At 42.2% G+C, this 25536-nt stretch overlaps 1 protein-coding gene across 2 annotated transcripts in view; it reads left to right on the top strand.

Moving 5' to 3' along the window:
- The first annotated feature begins 12668 nt into the window (after window positions 1–12668).
- Window positions 12669–25536, top strand: part of RAMP3 (receptor activity modifying protein 3) — a 56239-nt gene continuing 43371 nt past the window's right edge. The window contains exon 1 of one of the 2 annotated variants that reach the window (XM_054817335.1): window positions 12669–13130. In XM_054817335.1, coding sequence (XP_054673310.1) covers window positions 13079–13130 — 52 coding nt within the window. In that variant the 5' untranslated portion in view covers window positions 12669–13078. The remainder of the gene's footprint in view (window positions 13131–25536) is intronic. The other variant, XM_054817333.1, reaches the window with a different exon arrangement.

Raw genomic sequence — 25536 nt, 5'->3', positions numbered from 1 at the left:
GAAGAGACCAAGTGATACAAGTCTTGAAGCATGCCTGTGTCTGACCCGATTCTTATAACACCGATAGCGACAGATCTTGTCAGATAGAGCTGGAGAGGGCTGTTAGGTATTTTCTATTTGGTCAATGGCTGTAAAAGCAAAGACACGTGCTTTATCACAATTGAACAAACAAGTGGTGTTGTTAGGAACTGGAATAGGAACCAATTTTGAAGGCAAGGTCACATTAAATGGTTCCCATTCCAAAGGACTGGAATGAAGGCCCCCGGGGGTTGCTTCCTTTCCTCTGCAGCACTGAGCACAGCCCCCTGTCAGGGCTCCTCTGGGCCCTTTCGACTAGGTTCTTACCGGCTGCTCTTGAACCTCCAAGGCGCCAGTCGGGCCCTGGCTCTCTCGGGCTCTCTTGCCCATTTCAAGTTTGTAGCAGGAGTGAGCTCTGCTCTTCCCTTGGCTCCATTTCCCCAGGGCTTCTTGCTTGTGCAGAACAGCCGGTGCTTGGAAGGGCTCCAGCCTTGCTGCACCATCCACGCTGCCACTTTCCACCCTCCCCGCATGCAATACACATGCAAGGCAGGCACGAGAGCAATTTTCCTATGTCACCAGCCAAGAAGCACAGTGGCAGAGCAAGTTTTGGAAGGCAAAACGTGTGCTTGTCAGCGCTACATGTCATACTTTGGAAAATACTCCACGGTACCACACACCACCTCCTCCTCCTCTTCTTCTACTTTTGTGTGTGGTGGGTACCGCTGCTCCTAGTTCAAGTTCTCCCTCTTGGGAGAGGACCAGGGACTGCTTGGCCTGTATTCCTGCTGCTGCTTTCTGTGGCTCTGTGGCTTTCTTTTGCCAGACGGCAAGGGACGTTTTTTCAAGCTCAACTGAAGAATGCATCAGCTGGCTCCTGGCAACACGTGTGCATTGTGTTAATGCTTATGAGAAAAATAAGAGAACATAAACCCCATAAAAATAAATAAAGTCCTGTTTCCACTTTTAATCGTTTTGATTTGTGTCCTTGAAAGTGTTTTACAACTGAAAATCCCCTGGGATTTCAGGCAAATAATGGTCTCATTGTTATTCAACTCATCATGTGTGCAGGGAATAGAATACAGTAGAATGGAAGGGAACAGAATAGAACGGAATAGCTGAGTTGGAAGGGACCATCTGATCCAACTGCCTGACCACTTTAGCGCTGACTACAGTTAAAGCATGGCATTAAGGGCGTTGTGCAAGTGCCTGTTAAACACTAACGGGGATGGGGCATCGACCACCCCTCTAGGAAGCCTGTTCCAGTGTCTGACCACCCTCTCAGTAAACAAGTGCTTCCTAATGCCCACTCTAAACCTCCTGTCACAGCTTTAAACCATTTCCATGTGTCACTTGGGTCCCAGGGAGAAGAGATCAGCACCTCCCTCTCCACTTCCCCTCTGCATGAAGCTGGAGAGAGCAGTGAGGTCACCCCTCAGCCCCCTTCTCTCCAAACTAGACAAGCCCAGAGTCCTCAGCCGCTCCTCAGAGGGCATGCCTGCCAGCCCCTTCGCCACCTTTGTTGCCTTCCTTGGGATGCATTTAAGTACCTTCGCATCCTTTTTAAATGGTGGGTCCCAGAACCACACACAATACTCAAGGTGAGGCTGCACCAAGGCTAAATACAGTGTAATAATCCCCTCTTTTGACTTGCTAGGGTTGCTGCTGCGTTTGCTGCACCCCAGGATGAGGTTTCCCCTCTTGGCTGCCAGGGCACACTGCTGACTCGTGTCGAGCCTCCTGTCAACCAGCACCTCCAGAGCTCTTTCTGCAGGGCTGCTCTCCAGCCACTCCTCTCCCAATTTTGACTTGTGCCTGGCATTGCTTCATCCCAGGTGCACAATCTGGCATTTGGTCTTTTTCAATTTCATTCCATTGATGATTGCCCAATGCTCCAATCTATTCAGATTCCTCTGCAAAGCCCTTTGTCCCTCGAGAGAGTCAACAGCACTTCCCAGTTTAGTAGCATCTGTGGACTTCCTAACCGTGCATTCAACTCCTGTATCCACCTCATTGATATAAAGATTGAACAGAACTAGCCCTGAGGAACAGCGCTGGTGCTTGGTCACCAGCCAGATACAGCCCCATTCACTACAACCCTTTGAGCCCTGCCCTTCAGCCAGTTCTTCACCCAGCGCACCATCTACCTGCTCATCTCACAGCTAGACAACTTGTCCAGAAGGATGCTGGGAGGGACAGTGCTAAAAGCTTTACTAAAATCCAGAAAAACTACATCCACCACCGTCCCTTCATCCAGTGGGTGGGTGACTGTATTGTAGAAGGATATCAAATTAGTTATATAGGACTTTGCATTTATGAACTGATGTTGACTGTGCCTGATGACTGCATTGTTCTTTAAAAGTCTTTCCATAGCACCCAACATAATCTTCTCCAGCAGTCTTCCAGGTCCTGAGGTTAAAGATAGTTTGCTGTCTAAGGTACAACTCTGCTGATGCTGCTTAATTTTAGCCAAAGAACTTTTACAGAATAATCCTAAAGATAGTTCTAATCTCAAGGTAGGATGTGGAGACTTTATGCAATGTAGTATCACAAGATTGTAAGTAGAGTACCATTGCCCATCCAGAGCAAAGATTAATTATGTCTCTTTGAATGGAAGATAGGCAAATCTTCACCTTGTTCCCAGCTATAAGGTATTTTAAATTCCAGAACTGAGAACATTTGTTCGCAGAACTGAGAATATTTGTTCATACATCTAAAGGTACATGTCCGCTCTGGGAAATCATAATGAAAAGAAGATGGTGGTAATTTTTTCCCCCTTAATCATTTCTAGATTAAATACTTTAAATTAGAAATGGTTTCTTTCTGCTAATGCCTCTGCTGTGTACTGTGGCAAATCGCTCACTGAACTGCTGTGTTTTTTCCATCATTTTCGTCATTGGGCTGAAGGTTTCTCTTGGGGTTGAGATCCAAGACTCAGAATTGGTTTAACTTCTTAGAGCTCCTTATTTGTAGGAGTTTTTACAGACTGAAAGACAACCTTGGTTATGCTTGTCATTATTTTTACTTTTATTTTGAGTATTGGCTAACCTGCTCCTAATGAAGCAGAAATATAAGCTTCATTGATGCTTAGTGAGAGATGTATTCTTTATTTTTTTGTTTTCTGCAGTCATTTGATATTTTGTGAGGGTGTATATAGAGGCAGCTGTTCACAGACACACCATCTATATTGAAGCAAATGGATGTGGTTCCATCACCGCATGACTGCTGCATGAAGTTCCTTAAGTACTGATGCCCAGTGCATCTGTCTAAGCTTTTAAAGGAGTATGCAGAGGCTGTAGTGAGGCTTGGCCAGTTCCTCTATTGGGATGTCGTGCTCTAGGGTAATGCAGTATTAGGTCCATAATGCCTGATTCCTGGATACCAGCACAGAACAAGCTCAAAACCTAGCTGCTCAACACAGGGGAAAACAAGAAAATAACTTTAAGTATTTTCTCACATTATTTTTGGTCTAAATCTTTTCAATCCTACATTTTTTAAAATAAAAAAACCACTAACCTTCTTTTTAAAATATGATTGCACAGTAGAGGAAGCTGAAATTTTAAAAAATATATTCACTATGTTATTGCCTATAAAGATGAAAAATGTGGGTGGAATAATGCATAAGGTTTTAGCATTGACGTTCAGGAGGATGATGGACATTTATTCCAAGCTATTGAGTTAAATGAATCAGAGGATTTTAAGTCAGTGGTGTTAATGGTCTTACCTGGGAGCACTATCATGCAGAACCTAAGACAGCAGAGTAGAGGCAACATGCTGCTCAACCGTATGCTTTGTAGCTGATTTTATTAAACTACAGTTTACCTTGATGATGTTTATGTTCAGGAATATTCATTTAAGGGAACAATTTAAATGAGATATATATGTATAAGAGAAATTTTTCAGTTACTTTTTTATGCTTTAAGAATTAAATATTCTTTCCAGATTCTTTAAGTGTTGAGGTTTTTTCTTCATCTATGTATTTTAGTTGCTGTCAGACCAGTTTCAGTAAAGCTGAGGTTCAGTCCAACAGAGCTGCCGGTATAAAGGCACATGTACTTGCCCCTGAGCCTGTTTCTGAAAATGATCCAAGTTAACCTCTCATTCTCCCACCTCCATAGGATTAAACTATTTATGCTAAGCCCATTTTGATAAAACTGGGCAAAGGAGAGGCTGCATATTTAGCTGGTCTGGTAGATCTGGAAGAAAATATAAACCACTCTTATCTCTTGCCTTCCCAGAGCTACAGGCACCACACACGCTCTAATGAAAAGTCCCTCAATTGGTGTTTATTTCCAACACACATGGGAATGATCAAGAAACCCTCCAAAGAACAAAACGCCCAATTTTCTTCATTGTCCTTTGGCTGTGTTAGAAAAATGACCTACCTGGGAGCAGCCCTACCCGATCCTGCCATTTTGGAGGCATCTCTGAACATATGCAGAGGAGCACAAGGCGGCTTCTCTGCTCTGCTGAGGGCAGAACTTTTGTGCAATTCAGCTGGAGCCCAGCTGCTTTCTTAATTGCAGAGAGGGGCCAGCTTAACCTGATGCCTTTCAGGACATGTCTGCTACGTGGCCTCCCCTGGGTGGGAGCAGCAGAGTAGATCAGAGAAGAGGGGAGGTGAGGTGATCTCACCACGCAGCTTGGGCACATCATACCACATCTGACCAAAGCCACGGCGACTTCCGTGGATGGGAGTCCTTGTGGCTCTTACAGTTGGGACACCCTTGTTTTCCTTCATATCCTTTATTTATTTGGGGATCAGAGAGGTCAAGGGATAATGTAAGCATACAAAGGTGTCGGCAAAAGGCAGATGAGGGGAGGGCTTTGAAGGATCTTGTAAATTAAGACAAGAAGCTTGAAAAAACAAATTTAAGCAGTAGGATTTTCTTAATGTGAGCTGGTGGGTGTGCATGAACTGATGGCAAAAGTGGCTATTGTGAATTCAATTAATAGGGGATATGATAGCCAGAAGGAGAGCCCTAGCTGCATGGACAGTCACACCTCAGGGGGAGAGGAAGGCACGAAAAAGATCAACACTTTGATTTGTGAGCTTAAAGATGAGCTTCAATTTGTGAGCAGTGGTTTGGAAACAGAAATTGCAACTTTTACATCAGATCCGTACTGTTGTTACATGTATTATTAAAAGAGATGGCTTTATAATCTATTATTTAATCATCATAAATCATTCATTCTTCTGTTTCTTTGCAGGCGACTGCAAGAGAGACAGTTTAGGCTGTTACCACAGGGTGTCTCTCTCTGGTAGAGTTTGGCATCCTATCTGTTATAGCCCATGTCATCTCCAGGCCGATAATGACTTTCTCTTATTTGGTCAACATAATTCACTTCAAAGGATTTCTTTGATCTCTAGATATGATATGATGGCTAAATGATATTAATGCTGCTTTGCTTGAGTCTTCTCAGTTACTGTTTGGACAGCACATTTTTCTGTAGTCTATTAAGGAAGATCAGTGTCTTTTGCAGTTTACTTTAATGGAAGCCCTTCTATCAATTAATTAATATTTGCTAGGTTCCAGAATGAATTAATTGAGAAAAGTAAATCTATATGATATTGTTGCAGGAAACATCTGTGCCCATTTCTTACACAGTCCAATTTAATTTAAATCCATGTAAGTGTTCACCTGTGGAACAGTCTCATGCTTGGGCTTTCTGACCCCATCCCACAAACTGTCACAATGCTACCAAAATTCTGATTTCATGCTCAGCAAAAGAGACAAATGAAATAAATATTGTTGAGGAAATTATGATCTTTTTATTCATTTCTTCCAGGAAAGGAAGAAATGTTACAAGAAACCTCTTAACGGAAATGTCTCAACCCATGACAACAGCTTTCCTCACAAGCTCAATCATAGACATGTATTTTATTCAGAATTAGAATAGCAATGTTCTGAAGAGTGGACAAAAAATAAACAGAGATTGTTCCGATAGAGGAACAGTGGGATATGTGCACAAGACAGAGCAAGTTAAAAATATTTGGAGATAATACTGTCTTTTAAAAGTAGCTGCCTAATTTATGGTGTGCACAGGTATATGCTTTTGGTTAAATGTTTATGCTTTTTTTTCACCCCAACATGTGCTTTAAGCACTTTTGAGGAAGTATAATTATATTTTTGTTTTGGGTTATTCTGTTTGGGGTTGATTTTGAAACTCCCATTTATTTGAACCTCTGATGGATGATTGAGGCAAACAACACATTTGCAACGCCAGTAAAAAAAACAACTCCTTGTGTGTGTTCAACACCGCTTGACTTCACTATGAACTTTAAATCTTGGCTTGGCTTTTTGGCCGAGGGAGATTTCATATTATCTGATACCTCTTGCTTCCCCTAGTGCAGCGCTGTACTTTTTACACTGAGCTTTGCTTCAAGTGTTCCTGTTACCCTCGCCAACATCAAGCAGTAAATTCCACCTGGAATCATTGAGCTGCAACTAATTAATCATCCGGCTGATATAGTAGATGGAGAGGGTGAGTGTGCATGCGTGCCGGTGGTACGCCACCTGCTGTGCCTGTCATCCACTTACTCACATCCTTCCTCTGATTTAGAAATCCCAGGAGACAATGGTAAAGATAGCTCGCCTTTGGAATATTTCACATCTGTATCTACCAACAAAATAGCTGCCTATCTCAGTTAATCTAAGTTATTTAAAGTATTCATGCTTATCTATATTAGTTGTTCACTTCCTTTCCATGGAACAATTTAATGTCTGGTAAATTCAACTTGTAGGGACTATTGGTATCTCATTTTATTGTTTCTCATTTTTTCTAAGTTGAAAACAAAAGGAGTGATGGTAAGAAGAGATCCTGTGTAAGATTTCACTGATACTTCCATGAGATGCAGTAACATTGCACTACTAGAGTTAAAAAGTGAGACATTTTTACAGCAACTATGAAGGGCTAGATATTCTGTTAAAGGTAAATATGAAGAATAAAACCTTCATAAACAGTGAACACTAGAAAAGAGAATCTTCTTTTCTTTCTTCTATATTTTGTACTTTTATTTGAGGGTAGGTATTATTTCATGTTAACTAATCCATAAGCACACACTTTTCTTAATAATAGCTGGAATTTCTTTAAAATGTAGGTTAATTCTCAGTGAATCAGAGACTGAGCACAGCTGTTTCAGCAGCATACAGTGCTGTTTGATGTAGAGTGAAGATAGCAAGTACTACCAAGATAGATAAGTCTTCAACTCACTGCTCCCACCCATGTCCTGTTCTTATTTTTATGCTGCTCCAGGTGTTCGAGACACGTCACTCTCTCAAATGAGAGTTACGGTCACTTGGCACACTGAGCTACTCTCTTGTCATTTGGGGTCAGCAGAACCCGAGCAGATGCCATCTTTTCTGTAAGTGCAATAAACTTGCTTAAACTTTTAATTGATGCACTCATAAATGCAAACAGTAGTTTTATTGCTATGCGAGGGAAATAATTGGTCTCCTTTACTGAAGTCATTTGGAGGGAATCCTAAAGCTTATGAAACTATGCGTTCAAAGGGTGAAAAAATTGTCACGAATGAATACATTTGTGATCTCTGGAAAGATCTATGACAGTGATAGAAAACACGAGCAATGATGTGTCTCTGACACACCATCTTTCTTTCCTCCCCCTTTTTCAATGGTAGTGCTGATCGGTGATGTGCTTTAGGCACACTGCTGATGGATTTTCTCCTAATTTCCCATTAAGAAGCAAAAGTATTTACTGTGCATCGCTTCTCAATCAGGGGAGAGTGAGGCAGTACTTGTAAAGTGAGTGTATGACACTGGGGAAGCTCTCTGGGTCTTGTTCTCAAGTAACGGAAGCTGGACCTCTGCACCATTGCACCGCAAGGGAAACTGGGCAAGTAAAACACTGTGAGGAAATCTTTGTGCCTGGGTTCACATTTTATGCAATTTGTAGCAAGTGCTGTGAGATGTGTCTGTGGAAAGAGTGGTCTGTGCATGAACTGGGGTTGCCTTGGGCTGTAAAAATGACAAGATTAAAATAGGATTATTTATTATGATAGAAATCTGATGGTGTGAATGTAATAGCAAGTTGAACTCGGCCTTAATGAAACCATGTTTTCTTTTTATTTTCTGTTTTACTTTAGAAGGACAGCTAGAGTAGGAATTAGGATTGGAGAAAATTAGCAATGTTATGTATTACACTCATTTTGTGCCTCCAAATAACCCTTTATTTACTATGGCAATATTTTCCATTTTATAGAGTGCTGCATTTTTCCATGGAATGGAAATGTATGGAATTTCCCACCTAAGAAGTGTCCTAGGATCTGTCTTGCTCAGCTCTAAAGCCAGTCTTTCATGTGCCTAAGAAGGACAATTTGTTTACATGCTAAGGAGATGCTGGATGGTTCATAATTGTACCGATCAGAGCTCACGTGTGGAGTCAGAAGTCCTGGGCTAAGACTGAACTTGAATAGGCTTCGCTGCTTTCTGTTGCAGGTAAGTTTATGTTGGTACTGTGTGCTGCTTCACCAAGCTCTGCAGAGTCAGCTGAATATCAAGGGTTATAAAATGATCCTTGAATATTCCCTCAGATGGCTGCAAGAGTATTGATGACTCAATCCTGTAACACTTCAGACCTCAGCTCTGTAAGATTTTGTATCAAGAGAAATCTTAACAGCATTATTATTTCTAAAAAGAAAAATATAGAGGTGTGTTTTTCCATCTGTCTTGTACCTTTCTCCCTGATTTTCCAAGCTGAGTTATTTCTCAGAGACACAACCATGTATGGAGACAGTATGTATATATTCCTTTGCTGGCATTTCTCAGGCTGCTCAGACAGCCTGTCATGAAAAAATAAATGCATTTTCTAAGTAAAAATTCAGGGCCTCTAGAACATAACTGACAGTGAAGTGTTTAAAAACCCATAAATTAATTTTGGCTTTATTTAGTCTAGAAGGAATAGAGCGTTGTGTGCATTTTGCTAATGTTTACATTAAAAATGAAGGCATGATTTGTTTCCCATGCCTGAGCCAAATTACAAAGACTTTCTGTTACGCTAAAGCTTCTGCCTGATGTGCAAAAAGAAGAATAGCCGTGCGCAACAGGAAGAGAAGATCACGACATGTATGACATGCAGTCACCAGCAGCCTTGGGATGCTCCTTTTGATAAGAGAAAAACAACTGGGAATCAGTGAGACATCTCAGCTCTTACAGATTCGTGCTCACGTCCCTTGCCAAGTTTTCCTTCCTAGAAACTAGTATGGAAGCAAAGTAATTGAATGTTCTGGTTCCCTCAAAGAAAGCCCACATGTTGTGCCAGTGGAAAGGCTGTCATGTCATAGCTGGATATGAAAAATAAAATGGTCTTAGAGTGCTGAACACTCACAGCTTGGCACCTCTGAAATTGAGTGCAGTTTGGAACATGTACACACTGCTCTGAATACAGGAACTCTGCTGAAATCACAGAGCACATTCACACATCACTTAAAAAATGCACTTTTAGAGGCAAAATATTTGTGAGTTCCCCTAGTCCCTGTCTGCTCTTATGTAAAAAAAATGACGATCTTTACATACAAAAATGTCCTTTTTTTTCTCCCCCCTTCAGTTCAGGTAATATAGACATAAGGAGTTTCAGCTCATCAAATTTGACTGACTTAAAATCAGTTTGGCTTTTATGTGCAGTCAATATACCACAGTATGGCCTTCGAGTCACAGGAAGAAGCCATTTTTTTAACTATGGTTTTCTTAGCATGTTTGTACATTTCTTATATTGATGGTAAAAAGACGGGAGAAAAGATCTGTGTGGAATTACACAAGCAGAATATAAAGGAGGAAATTATTTTAATGACCTGCAGATGCCTTTTAGTTTTTTTAAAATTCTGGAGCAGGGAAAGCGTGCTCTTAGGAGCACTGAATGGGAAAGATGACCTACTTTAGTTTAAAATCACAGATGAACTGAAGCTACTTTTTCAAACCTCTCTCCAGCAAGCAATCCCATTAGAACATGGTCTTAAAATCTTAATGCATCTTTTATACAAGATTGCTGTTCTAGGAAGAGGAGAAGAAGACTTTCCATCCAACACCGGGCAGGGTCTCTCCACGCAGGCAATTCACCGCTCTATCTGGGACGATACTTGAGGCAACTAGGAAAGGCAATGTTGCTTTCCATAGTGTAATGTCTTCAGCTTTTTTTTTTTAATTTATTTTTCAATTTATTTTTTAGTTTTTGTAAGGTGAATTTAAAATTTAACCTCTGGAGCAGGAGAGTTTACTACCTTATCCTTCACTGCCCTGAACTCTCAAGCGCCCATGATAAACCCTGTCCTGGATGGCTTGGCTCCTTCCATCTTTTCTTGACTCAGACTCCTTGGGAACTTTCTGTACTGAAAAAACTACCTGCCTGTCTTTTGCTATCATTATTTTTTTGGTCAGGGGCTTATTAGCAGATTTAAGTATTTTAAAACAATGCCTGAAGTAATGTGATTGCAGCACCATCTGCAGCGTACCTGAAAAGGGGTTTGTGTGGCCTCTGGAGGCTGCATGTTCGGAAATTACAGCAGACTATGGTTTTGAGGTTATCGTTACAGCATGTTGTCAGGGATAGGATTCAGAGCTCTGCATAGCAAAGGGAATTTACAGCATTTCTTATTCGAAAGTGAATCTGATTTCTACTGCTGGTGTAGAGGCATGATGCTATGAAGGCAGATTTGCAGAATAAAAAGTTTTGCAGCCTTTCTGAAGTAAATTTGTTGGCATTACTGCAATGGACGATGAGAAGCTGTCTTAAGGAAAACCTTCAAACAGCCCAAGTTGCCTCTTGCTGATAGTTCTAACGGTATGACAGTTTTGTTCAGATACACCTGTGAATCAGACTTACTCATTTTAGATCACATTGCTGAAGACATCACCTAGCATAGTTGGCTTGTGATTCAATACAACACTCTAAATTAGTGCATTTGCTTATAAATTTTAGCTGTTGTTCTACCTCAAGGATACTATTTGCACCTTCATACTATCTGCTGCAAGTATAAAATGGGAAGTGCTTGCTGAATCTTGCTAGTTGAAAGCAGTAATGTTAACTTATAAAATTTGCCAGTTTCTCCTCTGAAACAGGTAAAGAAAACAAATACAAAAGATGTAAAGGAAAATTATCAGCATCATCTCCATATCCTATGTGACAAAAATGGTGGCCTGTGTACTGTATATTATATAATATATTGTATATTTTTAATATGTAATATTGCATATAAAGCACAATACATCCTAAACCTCCTAGAGATCAGTCCAAATTCTTGAAAATACTAATTGTAACCTCAGATATTGCCAGTAACAGATTTTATGAAGGAAATAAAGATTTTACTGTTAGGAAGGATGTTACAGTAATTCTGCAGTGTACACACCTTCATGCTTGTCACTTCACTGTAGTTCCTTCTGGCAGGGGCAGCTTGCAAATGCTCCTTGCAAAGCAAAAGTGGCAACCCGTCCGTGGAAGGATGATCTCCCTAAGCTATGGTTTATTTATAGTTTATGGTATTTTACAAGATTTGCTTTCAGCTAACAGAAAATGTGGCGCGCAAATGATAGGAGGTTCGTTATAATTGACACAAGTGTCTGCAGAGCTATTTCAATATTGTGGATTCCCAGCCTTCTCTGTGGTTTCCCAAGTTTTCCATTTCCTTCAGCTTAGATAACAGCATAAATCTGACAGTTTGCGTATTGAGTAGTTTGCTTTTGGAGGCACATGCAGTGGATAATTCTGCTGCTGCATTGGTGTCCCACTCTCCAAAGTGTTTGAAAGCACCCTCCTATGCAAGTGTACAAAGGCAATGGGAACAACCCAACTGATATATCTAAAAGTACCCTATGTTCTTGTGTATGGCATGGAAATCTTTTTGAAATTTAAAGTTTTATGGTACATTTGACCTTTAACAATAGCAGTTATTTAGTGTTCTACTGAAAGGCAGTTACAGATGTGGAGTGTCCATGTACCTAGAAACACCCTCTGGCTCTTTATTACTGAGCAACACAATTATTTTTAGTTAAGAAAAGGCTTCTTGTGCAGCTTCTCAGTCTGGTGTTTCTTGCTGGAGATGCTATTCCTAGAGAGAGAGCTCCAGGAACACAGCCTTTAAATATTGATGACAACGACAAGCCGTACCATTCTCTGAACAGAGCCACGCAGAGGTGAAATGGCAACATAAAAATACATTAAGCATCTTCTTAGAGCTCCTGGCTGCTCTGCTCTGGCGCACTGTGGGGTTAGGCTAGCTCACTGCCCATGTTCAGCTGTAAATATTAAGCGTGCTAACACGTTGCTGCCACACGAGGCAAACTGGAAGGGCTGCAGATGGGCTACCACAGGCGGCCCTCCAGCCCCTCACACCTTCACCCCCACTGCCAGGATGTTGTGGCAGAAGGGGAGAGGCTGCTCTGGCTCCCAGGGCAGGGGGTGGGGGGGCCCTGAGCCCCTCGGACACTTGGGATCAGAATCTTCCCGGGAGGGGGGCTTCCCCCCCAAACACCCACCCGGCCCCGTGGGTTGGGAGAGGCATCCCTCTCGCTGTGGCCTTTGGAGGGCCTGGAGGCACGGCTGCCCTTGTACGCACACACACGCGCACTCCCGCGCACACACATGGATACTCACACGCATATACACACGCACTCGCACACATGCATGCGCATGCAGAAGCACACGCACGCATGCACACTCACCCGCGCATTCACCCGCACACGCAGGCACACGTGCACGTGCACACACACTCACAGATGCACACTTCCTGCGCATACACCCCCATCCCTCCGCGGCAGCCACCTCCCCAGTGCAGCCCCCCACGCAGCCCACCCCCCGCCCGCCCTGCCCGCCCTGGCCGCGGGGCCGCCCCCGCCAGCGCTGGGAGCACCCCGGGGGCGGGGGAGCTGCTCGCCTACGCGCCCGCCCCCGCTGCCGCCGCCGCCCGGGGCTGGACGCCGAGGCATGAAGAGGAGCCTCCTCGGCGGGGGCGCTGAGGTGGCTTTGGGTCCTGCGCGGTTGCGGACCGGCCGCCCCATGCGGGGTCCGTCCCCCGCGGCCCCTCGCCGCCGCTGCCGCCTGCGCCGGGATGGAGACGCCCGGCTGCTGCCGGCGGCAGCTCCCCGTCCTGCTGCTGTGGGGTAAGTGGCGGGGGGGCTGGCCGGGGGCGTCCCGGCAGCGTGGGGACAGGCTCGCCGCTACCGCCCCGGGACACCGGCGGCCGCCTCGTGGGGGGCGGCGGGGACCGGCCGAGCATCCTCGCGGCGTGTGCGCGGCCCCCACGGGCAGCGGTTTCTGCCGGGGCGTGGGAGTGAAGTTCGGGGAGGTGTGAGCTCCCCCCCCGCGCCTTTGCAAGAGCATCCCTTGGGGAGGGGGACTTTCTCCGGGGGTCCCTTGCGGAGGCCGCCCGGCGAGCAGGCAGGCAGGGCCTTGCGGGTGGGTCTGGCCGCGCCGCGGGGGGTTGCGGGGGGCTGCTTTGCCTCCGGCGCTCTCCGTCCCGGGCAGAGCGGCGGCTTCGCGGGGGGAACATTTCGGCAGCGCGGGACGGGCTGCGGGGCCGGGAGCAGCATCTGCGCCGCTGGTCCCGTCCGGCATCCCGCCGGCAGCTACCTACCGCCGGAGGGGAGCCCCGAAACGCGGCACGGGACGCGCAGCTCCCCAGGAAAAACGATCTCACCAACTTCTAGTATTAGTCTGGCTTTCCGTCTCGGATCCCAAATTTGATTCTGGGGAGGCAGATTTGGCCGGTGGGTATTCCTGCTGCAGGCGGAGGGGCTAATTCCCGTTAGAGTGGTCGAGCTACAAACAAGCAGTTGTAAAAGTGCAGATATCCTTCACATCTTTCACTTAATGTAAGAGTCACTCTACTGCTATAAAAACTGTGGGTTTTTTTTCCTGGTCAGGTAACTTGCTTTAGGAGTCCCAGATTTAATATGTTGCAGTCAGGTCAGAAGTTGCTGGTAGAAGTCAGTTCTGATCTTCACTCAACAGTAAACCCAGAGATGCAGTTAATTCCCCTGAGTCACAGATAGGGGAAAAGAAAAGCAGGCCTTGTACGTTTAGAAGGTTTATCTGAGGACTTTATAACTTTGTTTGCTAACTTTATGCCCCTTCCAAAGTACAAAGCTGGTAAACACTGGACATCTTTCTATGAAAAGACCCACAAATAAATGGATAGTTGTATTGACAGTGTTCAGTAGCATTGTCTTCATCTGGTCTGTCAGAAGAATGACATGTCAAATGCATACATTTTCTGATTCTCTGTGGCTTGAGGACTGCTGAAATCTTATTTGATCATTCAATGTTTTTGTTATTTCCCAGCTGAAAAGGAATAAAAAAATGGCCAACGCCTGTCTTGACACGTGAAGGATTTATGCAGTCTTTAACTTTGGGAACCAAACAGTAATCTTTTTGTATGGGGAGTCATCCTGATGTTACTGACTTTTACAAAGCAAAATTGCTCACTGGAGATTTATTTTCAGAGAATATTTATTTTTAGAGTGGAGTGAGAGACAATGTCCCCATAGCTCAGAAAGCTACAGAAAGACATTTTTTGCTAGAGATACAGGTAAATCGATTGTGCTAGACATTTTTGACTGTGCTAGTTGCTTTCTTACTAGAATAACACCAAAAAAGGATTTTAAGGTTATCTGCTAATTGATAGTGCATTACTTTTTATTGGAATTTGAAAGGATAGATAGAATCAAGGACTAATGTAATCAGACTGATTTTGTAGTAGAAAAGCCCTGAACGTTTTATGATGTGAAATTGAGGTTTTTAATAAGGAAAGCCTTAAGTGGTAAAAACTAACGTTCTTCTTCGTGTAATACAAACACACTTTTAATAACAGTTATTTCGGGAGGATTTTTGCTTTAATTGAATGTGCTTTCTTCCCTCTGATTAACCAGAGCTCTGTGACCTCTGTCATTAAGGTGAAACTCTTGCCAGGGTAACTCTGTGTTAGCTCTCACTGAATTCAGCATGAAGCCTGTCTGGGTGGGGACCGGGACCGTACTTCTGTAACCTCAGACCACTGCTTTCTGCATATCTTTCTGCCTAGGGCTCTTGAAACATTATCACTATGTAGAAGCATCTGCTGTGTTGTCCCTCCTTAGTGAGGATGGAAAAAAAGGCAGTGTGTTTGCTTGCTGGAAGCTCAGTGATTATAAGAGAAGTTGGATTTGCTCTGTGTGTGTGGCTGTGTGTATTGGGGGGGAAGGAATGTGTGAAATGAGGTATCTGGTACATGGGCACATCATTGGTACTGTTTCCCCTGTGAAGTGCTGATAACATCCAGAATGGGGTGAGATGCAGAGCTGTCAGGTGAAATCCTCTGTACTTTGCTTAGCAGAGCTCTAGGTACTTAGATATCTACTTACTGCAGGATCTAAGTGCCTCAGAAGGAATGATGTATTTACCATAATACCAGATTCTTTTATTTCACTTCTATGTATGGAAACTGAGGCAAGGAGAAACTTAAGGGCTTGACCAAGATTTTTAACAGACTAAGTAGGTTTTTTACACAAGTCTTTGTTTCGGCATCCCTGTCCAAACATTTGCTCCTTCATCCTTTACATAATGCCTACCTTTCTGTGGTGCTATTTGTATATGAGTTGAAAGATTCTACCAGAGTAAAGCTGGATATTTTTTTAAATTCTAGAGGAATCTTTCTCAGTATTATGTATGTATACCCATATAGAGAGAGATGGTGGGATTCTTATCTGGAACAGTTTTCCTATGCAGATTTCAAAGACCGTCTCTAGTTGTTTGCATTTCATAATCCTGTTTCACAGCAGTTAGTGAGGCTTAGCATTTTGGCCAGAGGTGAACAACTGGACAGTTGGAAAGCTGGGAACAGAGCCTGGCTCCAGGCTCCTGTTCTTACTTTCTATTTTAAAGACCATTCCTCATCCTGCAAACAATAATGAAAAAGCTGGGTATTAAAGTCCAAATTCTGTAAGGTCCTGAGCTCCCCTTGCATGGAACACAGTGTCCGTAACGCCTGGGGAGTTTGGACTGTAATGAGGAAAAAAAAAAACAAACGGGAAACAATTTTATTAGGTAAAGTTTGAGAACCAAATAAAGTTTTTTCCCATTATTTTCTTATGAATGTATCATGCTGTTCTGCAGCTGCAATGGGTGGAACTAAGAAACGGAAAACCGTTGTGGGAATCCTGAATTTAATAGACCCAGGTGGGTGCACGTGTAAAACAAATAAACCTTTGCAAAGCAGAATATCTGATTTTGAGACAGACCAAAGAGTTTTAACAAAAACGCTTCTCTACCAAAACAATGCTTCATTTTCTGAAGACAGAGTTCTCAACACCAGGCTAACAAGAAGACAATCAGCAGACCCCATCAGCATCCATCCTGAAAGCAAAACGTTGAGTGTAAATGCAATCCTCTGTTCCAACTTGCTGTTGGATCCAGACATCCTTCCCACCCTTTTTGTGTCTCCTGATTCCTTTTTCAGGAAGCTGTTGCCCTTTTCCTGAGGTCTGCAGGGACAACAGGAGACAGGTTCATGCTACGCGCACTTGACAGGGCGAACGACAATATTTTCTGTCCGAGTTCAGTTGTCTGTGGTGACTGCAAGTGGACTGCAGGTGGTAGCACAGAGCATCAAATGCCATCTCCAGCTGGCTTGGTGCCAGCAGCCAGGAGGAATGGCGCTCCGTGTTTGAAGGTAACTCCAAATTGAAGGTGGGAAGGAAGAAAACGGGCTTTCCGAACCTGATTTACACCAATGAGATCTGATCCTGGAAACCATTTAGCTAGTAAACTCTTAAGTTAGTAAGATTTTCCTACCTACACAGTAGTTAGATTTTTAAATACCTTTGAGGTCAGAGGCCTTAGCTTTTAGGTTTGTTTTAGCCAAACCTGCAAGGCAAACTGTCAGAGGCTGTGAGCTGAAGCTAGAAATATATACTGAGATCTACAGGTACTGTATAGATACATGCAAACCATGAAATTTTGAGGAAAAGGTCTTGAGCACGACTGGGTGGGCCCAAGGGGAACTCTAGGAGGTTTTGCCCATTAAGTTGTATTTAAACATTGCAGCACGGGTGGTTTTTGTACAGTTTGTTGTTTCAGTTTCTCTCACCTCTCTACTGATAACAGAGATGATTCATGGCTTGGATTGGAGACGAATGAAATTCCAGTTTCTTCTACCAAGGAAATAGAGTGAGGAGGTCTTTACAAAACAACATTTGCTACCAATCTCTGCCTTTGCTATTGAAATTAGTGCTTGAGAGAGAGGTATGAAGAAAACAAACTGTGTTTTCATTTAGGGCTTGTAAAGAGATTAATTTTCACAAACATAATGAACCCTGGTTTAATTCACACCTTTTTATTTTAGTGAAAGCTGTCACATGAACCATCTTATTTCAGCATACAAGTGTAGAACTGTATTATTTCATGTTTTATGAAAACAGTCTGTGCTTTTTTCTAAACTAAGGGTCTCTTCACAGCCAGACTTGCATTGAGATAAACTGGAAAATATAAATGAAAAAATGACATTATTTTAATTTGACTAGATAAATAGAACAACCCAAAAAGCTGCCTGAAGCACTTTTGGGTTATTTGGGAGGAAGATATGTGGATATGAACAAAGAGAGGAGTAGGAAAGCAGAATAGGAGAAAGCTGCCTTTTCCACAAGTTTTTAGGCTTGATCTCTGTTGATAATGCTAGCTTCCCTGAAACCAGCCTGAAAAGAGCAGGCAACTTTGTTTCTCTCTAGGCTTTAAAAGGAAGTGTGTTGGTGCTGTTAGAAATGGTCTGAAGGCTAGAGAGGGTCCCAGCCTTCGTCTTGAGAGCAGCTTGATGTGACCTACCAGATTGGCTTGAACAAGGGGCATGTCTGTGTAACAGCTAGTGGCCTCAATTTATCCCCTGGAATACAGAATTTTGTCTGTGCGAAGCCAGATTTATGGCTTTCTGCAGATGGGATGTCACTTGCTTCACCTATGGTCCAAGCCAGGAAGATTGATCTGCAGAGCACAATGTGATAGGCACTGCTGGGGCCCTAGCACAGCACTGGGCTGACAAAAGCACATCTTGTTCACATCTAAGCAGATTAAGCTGAGTAAGCAAAGGACTGTGCAGAGGCACCGCACCCTACAGTAAAGCATCTGTCTTGTTACTTTCACACCCTAATAAATGTGACTAATTTGCCCTTATTTTGGAGAGCATGATTTGGGGAAAAAGTCAGTGGGTGATGTGAGAGGAAAAACTGTAATTCACGTTGGCCAGTGATGACTGTCACTTCTATGGGAATTCAGAGTTTTGTTTCCAAATGTTAGAAGTGATGGTTTTGTTTTGTATCCCTTTGTGTGCAGAGAGATTGAATGCTAAAGACTCTAATCTTTAGAAAATATTCTTGCATTTTTGTTGTCTCAAAATACATAGTTCATGATTTGACAGGGTGTGCTGCTCTCTGTCTGTGTGGCCCTCCGGCCTTCAGTAGAAAGGAAAAGAGAATTCACAGCCATAGGGTATTGTGGAGAGACTGGGAGATACTGGTACAGAAATAGCATCTTGTAGAAGTCATTCAGGTGCTTATCAAAAGGATATAAAGTCCAGGTTTCTTCCAAGACTTAAGCTCTTGGTCTTTATCTTTGGTCTGTAGTCCTCTCTCTTGCTCACCCTCTGCGCACAGAAGAATATCTTCAAGGCTGTGAGGAAGATGTCCTCCTGACGTGGTGGTGCAAAGCCCACAGAGCGCTTGCAGTCAGTCTCATTGTCTGAAGAGACTCGGCTGTCTCTGTGGTACCTGGACACGTTCTGCAGCTTTGGAATGGAGGGGGCCCTTTGCTTGAAGGGTATATCAGCCTCGGCATCGGAGCTTTGCTGCCTGGTAGCCACATGGGGCTGTGGAAAGATTTTCTTCACATTTGTTTTTGGCGAATTGCTGCAAGTGTTACGCTGTCCTTCCACGCCCTTTGAGTTCATGAGCTATTCCAGCTTTACTCCTCAAGGACCTCCATGTATCAAGAACATAACTTATCCAATTTAATATTAGAAGAGATTTCTTTAAATGTACACCTAACTATGATACAGCGTTAAGCTTATGTATTCAAGTGAAATACAAAAAATAAATTTGACTTTCAATTTGGAGACAGTCAGAACTAATATTTCCATAAAAACATTGATTGTCATACAGTATGTGTGACATCTCCTCTATTCCTATTTTATTTTTAGAAAAGCAGAAGTTTTGTTATAAACTAAACACATACTTCAAAATAACTCAAAGTTAGAACTTACTGCATCATATTAAAAAAATCATGGAAATCTCCTTCCTTATTTTTGACTAGTGAACCTAGGCTGGATTTGCATTCAGGCAAGCCAACCTTTGCTATTATTTAATGTTGCTGCTGAACATATTTCCAGGGGTGCGTTTGGGGTGGAAAGTGTTCTGCCGTAAAATACTTGGTGATGCACGAAGAAGTAGAGGTAGTGTTGCTGGAATAACAATTGGTCCAGTTTCTCTTTAACTAGCTCTAGTGTAAACCAGAAACACCAAGAAAGTCAGAGCAATGTGAAGAAGAGGTCAAAGCAAAATTAAGCTCCTAAAAATATTTGTATTTGCATGTCTTTCTGCATTTTAGGATTTTGGAAAGAAATGTTAATGCTCTTTTCTTCCGTTTAATTAATTATTTTTAATAATGGGGAAAGAAAACTCCCTCTGTGTAGTAATGTATCATTTTAAACCTGGTATTGTCAGTGAATTTTAAATAAAGTAGGTTCCAACTCCTCTTTTTCTTACCTTTCTGGTAGGGTAGTATAGAACAGGTAGAATATGCATTACAACACTGTAAGGATGTTTGATCCTATACTGGTCTGCTGAAGATTTTGGCTGTTGCATGCTGAGTATGTGTTAGACACGTTTGGGTTTTCTTTTCCTCCCAGCTACTTCATACTTTATCATGCAATGAAATATAAAAAAACCTTGTCAAAGAAATAGAAAGTGTTGGCAGAAATAATAAAAAAAACCCATCTCCTGTAGGAAGTGGGGAATTCTCCATCACTTGCAACCTCGAAATCTACACTGAAAATGTTTATGAAGAATATCCTGTCATTTGAGTAGATGTTATTGGTTTGGTGCAGAAATTATTGGAAGACTTTGTTTGCCTTGTGTTACAAAAGGGGTAGATCTGGATGATATGAGGGATTCCTTCTGGCCTTGGAGTGTATCACTCCACAGCATTTTAAAATAAAGATGATTGTAAGTTTGTGAGGAAAACAATTGTTGAGACATTTGCAAAATGAGAGGGAGGGAAGTCCTCATTCTTCCCTGGTCCCTTTTCTACTGATTTCTTGCATGACTCTCAAATCCTGAGGAGGGTTTTCCTCAGACTTCAGGCTGAAAAGAAATGTTCACCCCAGTATGGGAGCAAAACTATGGAAGATTTCAGCCCAAGAAGAGACTGTGAAAGCAGTCAGGTTTAGACAAACTGTTTTGCAGCTTCACTGATGGTTTTTGAGTTAAACAAATGCCTGTGTTCTATATATCAATAGAGAAGAACCAATATTGATCAGATTATGTTTACACTTGCTTTTTAGCTCCTGTTTTTTTGGGCTGAAAGATCTGGATACGCAGGCAAGTGACTGGAGATGTATTGAGTGCTCTTTTCTTTAAGCCAGGGTGAGTTAAAGCACATCACTTACTCCTCAGGGCATCAGTAAAGAGTTATAAAAAGGCTCCCATAGCAATGCAGGGAGGTTGGTTTTATGCAAAACTAAGTAGCCAGTTCTAATGCCACTAATTAAATTCCTGGTTACAAAAGAGACGTGTTAGCTGAGAAGACAGTCACACAATAATAGAGTTAACTCTGATGGGTTTTTTTGAGTAGTGGGACATATTTTTCTTTGCAGCTAGCTTTATGCAGATGCTTATTTGTGTAACCCCCGAAAGGTGCTTTTGCTTTATTCTTAAGTTATTGAAGACATTTTTATTATTTATAGGGTGAAAGCTTGAGAAAAGACTCTGCGAAGGTTTAGATAGTGACCATAATAGCGTGGCTGTGCAGCAGGGGATTTGGGGATATGCATCAACCATTCCAGAGCTCAAAAATGTGCAGATCTGAAGATCATCTTAGGAGCCCGCTCTTCAGGGTTGGTCACGCTCACTGTTTCAGCCTGGCTCCACGAATAGCGATGAATGATTTCTTCTGCGCTCCATAGCAATTCTCTTAGCTCGAAAAGAAATATGGTATAACATTTTCCTGTACAGTTTGCTTTTTTTGGTTTTCCATACTTGTTAACTGGCATATTCCTAGCACAGTCTTCATTTTCCTGTGTAAATGTAAGCACTGCTGATCTGCTGTTGCTGAAATGTGTTTTTGTCTTGGGTTGGTTGAGAAAACAAGACCAGACATACTACCCTCTTTAAATTTTCTTAATAAAATACTGACATGAAAGAAAAACAGGACAGAGATTATTAATGACTCTGAAGAAAACTTTGATTTAAAGGTTTTACTGTCTTTTTACTTTATGTATACCTTTGTTACTGTAGGTTTTTTTATGGAACACTTACGAGTAAATGATTTGGTTCTGTTAGGAGTAATTGTAATCAACTTTCAGTACAGTGTTAATTTATGAAGATTGTAAATTGTAGAAAGAAGAAAGAGAAGTTTAAACCTTTCACTGTCATATTCTCTTACTCCTTTAGTGGCACATGCTAGTTGAAAAAGAGAGCAAAAGAACTGTGTTAAGAAACAAAATGAAAGAAAATACAGAAAGTGCAAACTGAGAAGCTCTGGGTTCTGCATGAGCAGCCAGACGTGCCTTGCCTTGAGAGGGGATGCCTGGGAATTTGTGCTCCTCTGGGGTTCAGTTCTGCTCCTCACATCCACTGAGAGTAATGATTTACTCCAGGGTTTGCCTAAGTAATTTCCTCTGCCAGTCTGCTGCTGTGCAAGGTTTCCTGTGTGGATATCCATCCAGGGAAAATTATGGTGTGCAGGGATCATGCTGTGCTGGCAAGGATTTGTTTTCAGTGTTTATTCCTTGGAGCAAGCATGCTATTGTGCAGAGCCATGCATATCTACTATGAGCAGGTGCATATATAGCAGTATAAGGAGACATGTGAAGCTCTGAGATTTTGTTAGTGTTTTATTGCTCTTGTGAGTTCTTCATGGCAGTATGTCATTTAAAATATTCTGTGGTCATGTAGTTGAGTATCCAGAGCTCTGGAGCACTAGTAGGCGAGCTGGGCTACTGAAGAAAAACAACCCACATTTGAACGATCAGACCAAATTATTATTTCATGGTAGATGTAAAGTTCACTGAAAGCATGACTCCACTGAAATTATGTTAATGTAATGACTTGACATGGTATGTAATGGCATTAAGAGTCTGCGAGAGGAGTACACGTAGCATCAAGAGAAGGTGGATGTGCAGGGTGGAGTTTTTGTTGTCTGGTCAGAAAAGGAAAAAAACCATTTTCCCAGGCCATCTGTGATGGCAGTATCTTGATTTAAAAGTTCTGCGTGTCACGGGAAGAAGAAACTTTTAATGTCTTCAAGTATCCCATAGTTTTAAACACTTCCTCAGGAGGGAGTGTGCTGTGACCCTTATCTGTGAAACCTTCACAGGTCATTTCCCCTTCCCAAAGTTATTTAAAAAAAAAAAAAAAAAAAGTTGCTTGGCTTCTCTTTCAGGCTACTCCACAGGAGCAGATTAGAGTCCTTATTTGCCTTGAGGGACTGGTTTTTTACACTCATTCACAGGTGGATAGGTATAGAGTAAAGTCAGTATAATGCTGACCTTATGTTTCCTTATTACAGGGAAACCTTATGTCACATCACATTTTCTTTTCTGTTTCCCTGCCTTTTCGAATAATGACAGGCAGTTGGGTTACGATAATGAACACTCATTAGATCAGATATATGCTTTCAGGTGATCAGATGGTACAGTGTCAGGCTGAGGTCCATCCACATCCAGTGGATGACCAACTTCGGTGGCAATCACAGTTCACATGCAGACTGAGGGTGTGGGTCTCTACGCAGTAATTGGAAGCTGTCTGGCCATTTGGGGGGAATAAATCTGAAGTATGCTGCCTCATTTGTTGAACTACCTTTCCTATGACTTACACAGCAGTCACATTTCACAATTATCTTTTAGGCAGAGAGAGATGGTCATGTTTTTCAGTTACTTTGATAACATTTTCTGAGAGAAGGAGGTAGTGATGAGACAGAGGTCCTGGCACAGGACCACTACTGGGGTCACACTGTACTCAGCGTGATGCTGGTTCCTGCTTATGACCTTAGACAAATTTCTTACTAGTTCTCTCATTATTTCTGTAGTTGATGTAAAATGGAGACCGCAGTAGCGGTACATCACTAGGCTATAATGAACCTGAAGAAGTGCAGATGTTTAGGGGGTGAAAAAAAGATGTTCATCTCCTCTTGCTAGAAGCGTATTTATCTGTAATCATAAGTTATTAAGAGCTATGTTCTGTTGGTTTAGAGATTATACATCTGTGTGACAATCACTGTATCCCAAGACCCAGAAGACCAGGTCTCACAGGCAGAAGTTAGATGACAACGAGGAGCATGAAGCCTTTGGAAGGCTTGTAGATACATCCTGAATAACAATCTTTCCCAAAGATCCTGGGGAACATGCACAGAAGTGAATTCAACCAGAAATGGTTTGGGTTCATTAGGAAAGCTGTTCTGCTTGTCTTTGCTAGCCGTAGGCTGTAGTGCCTCCTGAGTAGCTTAGTCCTCTGGAACTCTCTTCCTGCCACCTTAAATCAGATTGTGGTCCCTGCATTGTTATTGTCATCTTTAAACAGTTGCTAGTGCCACAAATTTCTCTGCACTCTAGAAACAAAGGTACTCCTCTTATTCTTCTTCAGTTTTACTCTCTGGAAGGATCTCCAGTTGGGATTTCTGTCAAGGAGCACATTTGTCTATACCACTCTTCTAAAAGAGTGTGAAGAGAATTTACTCCAAGCAATTGATTCTGCTGTTGGAATAGTTAGTTCATCCAATATCTGAAAGTCAGTGGCTGTGAAAAATACTGTTTTATATTTCAGTTACACTGGTTCATCAAAAACATAACAGGACAGAGAAGAGGTGAAGAAAACATCATGTGGCATTTCAGGTTGAGTCATGCAACTTCTATTACAATATGGATCTTAGCATTCAGTCGAGTAATCCCCTCCCGAATTATGTAATTGAATTGGTGTGGTTAATTTAAATATTTATTTGATAAATAAATAAATAACATTAAATATTTAAATAGAATATGCTAGTTATATATTTATTTAAATAAAACATACTGGTTTCAAACAAAGTAGCAGAAAACCCATCCAACACCTCTGGAAGTAGACATAGGCGGTTCAGAAATTGTGAAGTATTATTTATATGCTGCCAGCAATGATTTAAGAAAGGAATTGAAAGGACAATCATTTGTATTTCTGCTCTGAAAAGTTCCCAATTGAAATATGAGTTCAGAATAATTGTCACATTTCTTTGCAGTCACTGGAAAGCTGGGGAACTCTGAACCAACATGAGACTGAACAGTTGATGTCCTCAGTAATGTTCCCTGTTGATTTGCACTGATGAAATGAAAAGCTTAAATTGCTTCCTTTCATGCTTTTCTGCTCTGCAGGAAGAAGACTCTAATGTCCAAAATTGTTAACTGTCTGAAATTACCTTACCAATTCAAAAGCAATAACGTAATGCCTCAAACGGTGATAAAGTACAGCACTGAACTGCACTTTTAGTTTTGAATATTGCATTTCCATGGCTAATATACATCTTCCATATAGTTGACACACAAAAAAAAGTATTAAAAAGGATTCAGCATCAAAGCAGGGCATAATGCAAAGCTGACTTCTGTGTTACACTAGCTCTCTAGATAACTTCTTGAACATAGGGACAGATCAATCCACCCTGCCAACAGGTTTACCATGCTCCTGCCTCTCCATGTGCTGAGGCATGTTTTTTCTGGGCTAATTTTGAATGCAAGTGTAACACTTTTTTCATTTGCTATATTTATTGCAAGCTTCTGTTTATTCCTGGCATCCTTCCTTTGTGTTGGGTTCCTGTCGTTGCCTGGCACCATGAACTTCAGTTGCCTCATTTCCTCAGCTGCATTCACACTATGTGATGACGTTCTTGTGTCCTGTCCCTGTCTGCCCCTCCCCATCCCGCTCCTCTTATAAAGAAAAGTGTCAAAGGAACAGTTAGTAGCTGAGAACAAAAGATGACCTTCTGAGCCATATATATTGTATCAAGGATTGTTTAAAGATAGGCAGATGGGGCTTTAGTTTTTGTACCAATACCATTATGTTTCCTTTCTGTACTTTTGCAACAGCCCCTAAACTTGAGATGACATGGTAATTCATGTTAGCTTTCTCTCTGAGGACAGGCCACCTGAGAGGATACGTTTCATTTTCTCCGTAAATATATGCATGCATTTCACTGCGTAGCACGTAGAGGTATGCAGCTGGACCAGTTTTTGAATCATGTTCATTAAGCCCGGGTGGAAGGCTGTGCTTTGCTGTCCACTTGCTGATGTGCTGTCAGGACTCTCAG

This window comes from Grus americana, chromosome 2, assembly GCF_028858705.1.
Source record: "Grus americana isolate bGruAme1 chromosome 2, bGruAme1.mat, whole genome shotgun sequence".
Lineage (NCBI taxonomy): Eukaryota > Metazoa > Chordata > Aves > Gruiformes > Gruidae > Grus > Grus americana.
Note: the sequence above shows the minus strand (reverse complement) of the source record. Positions and strands in the feature narration are given on the sequence as shown.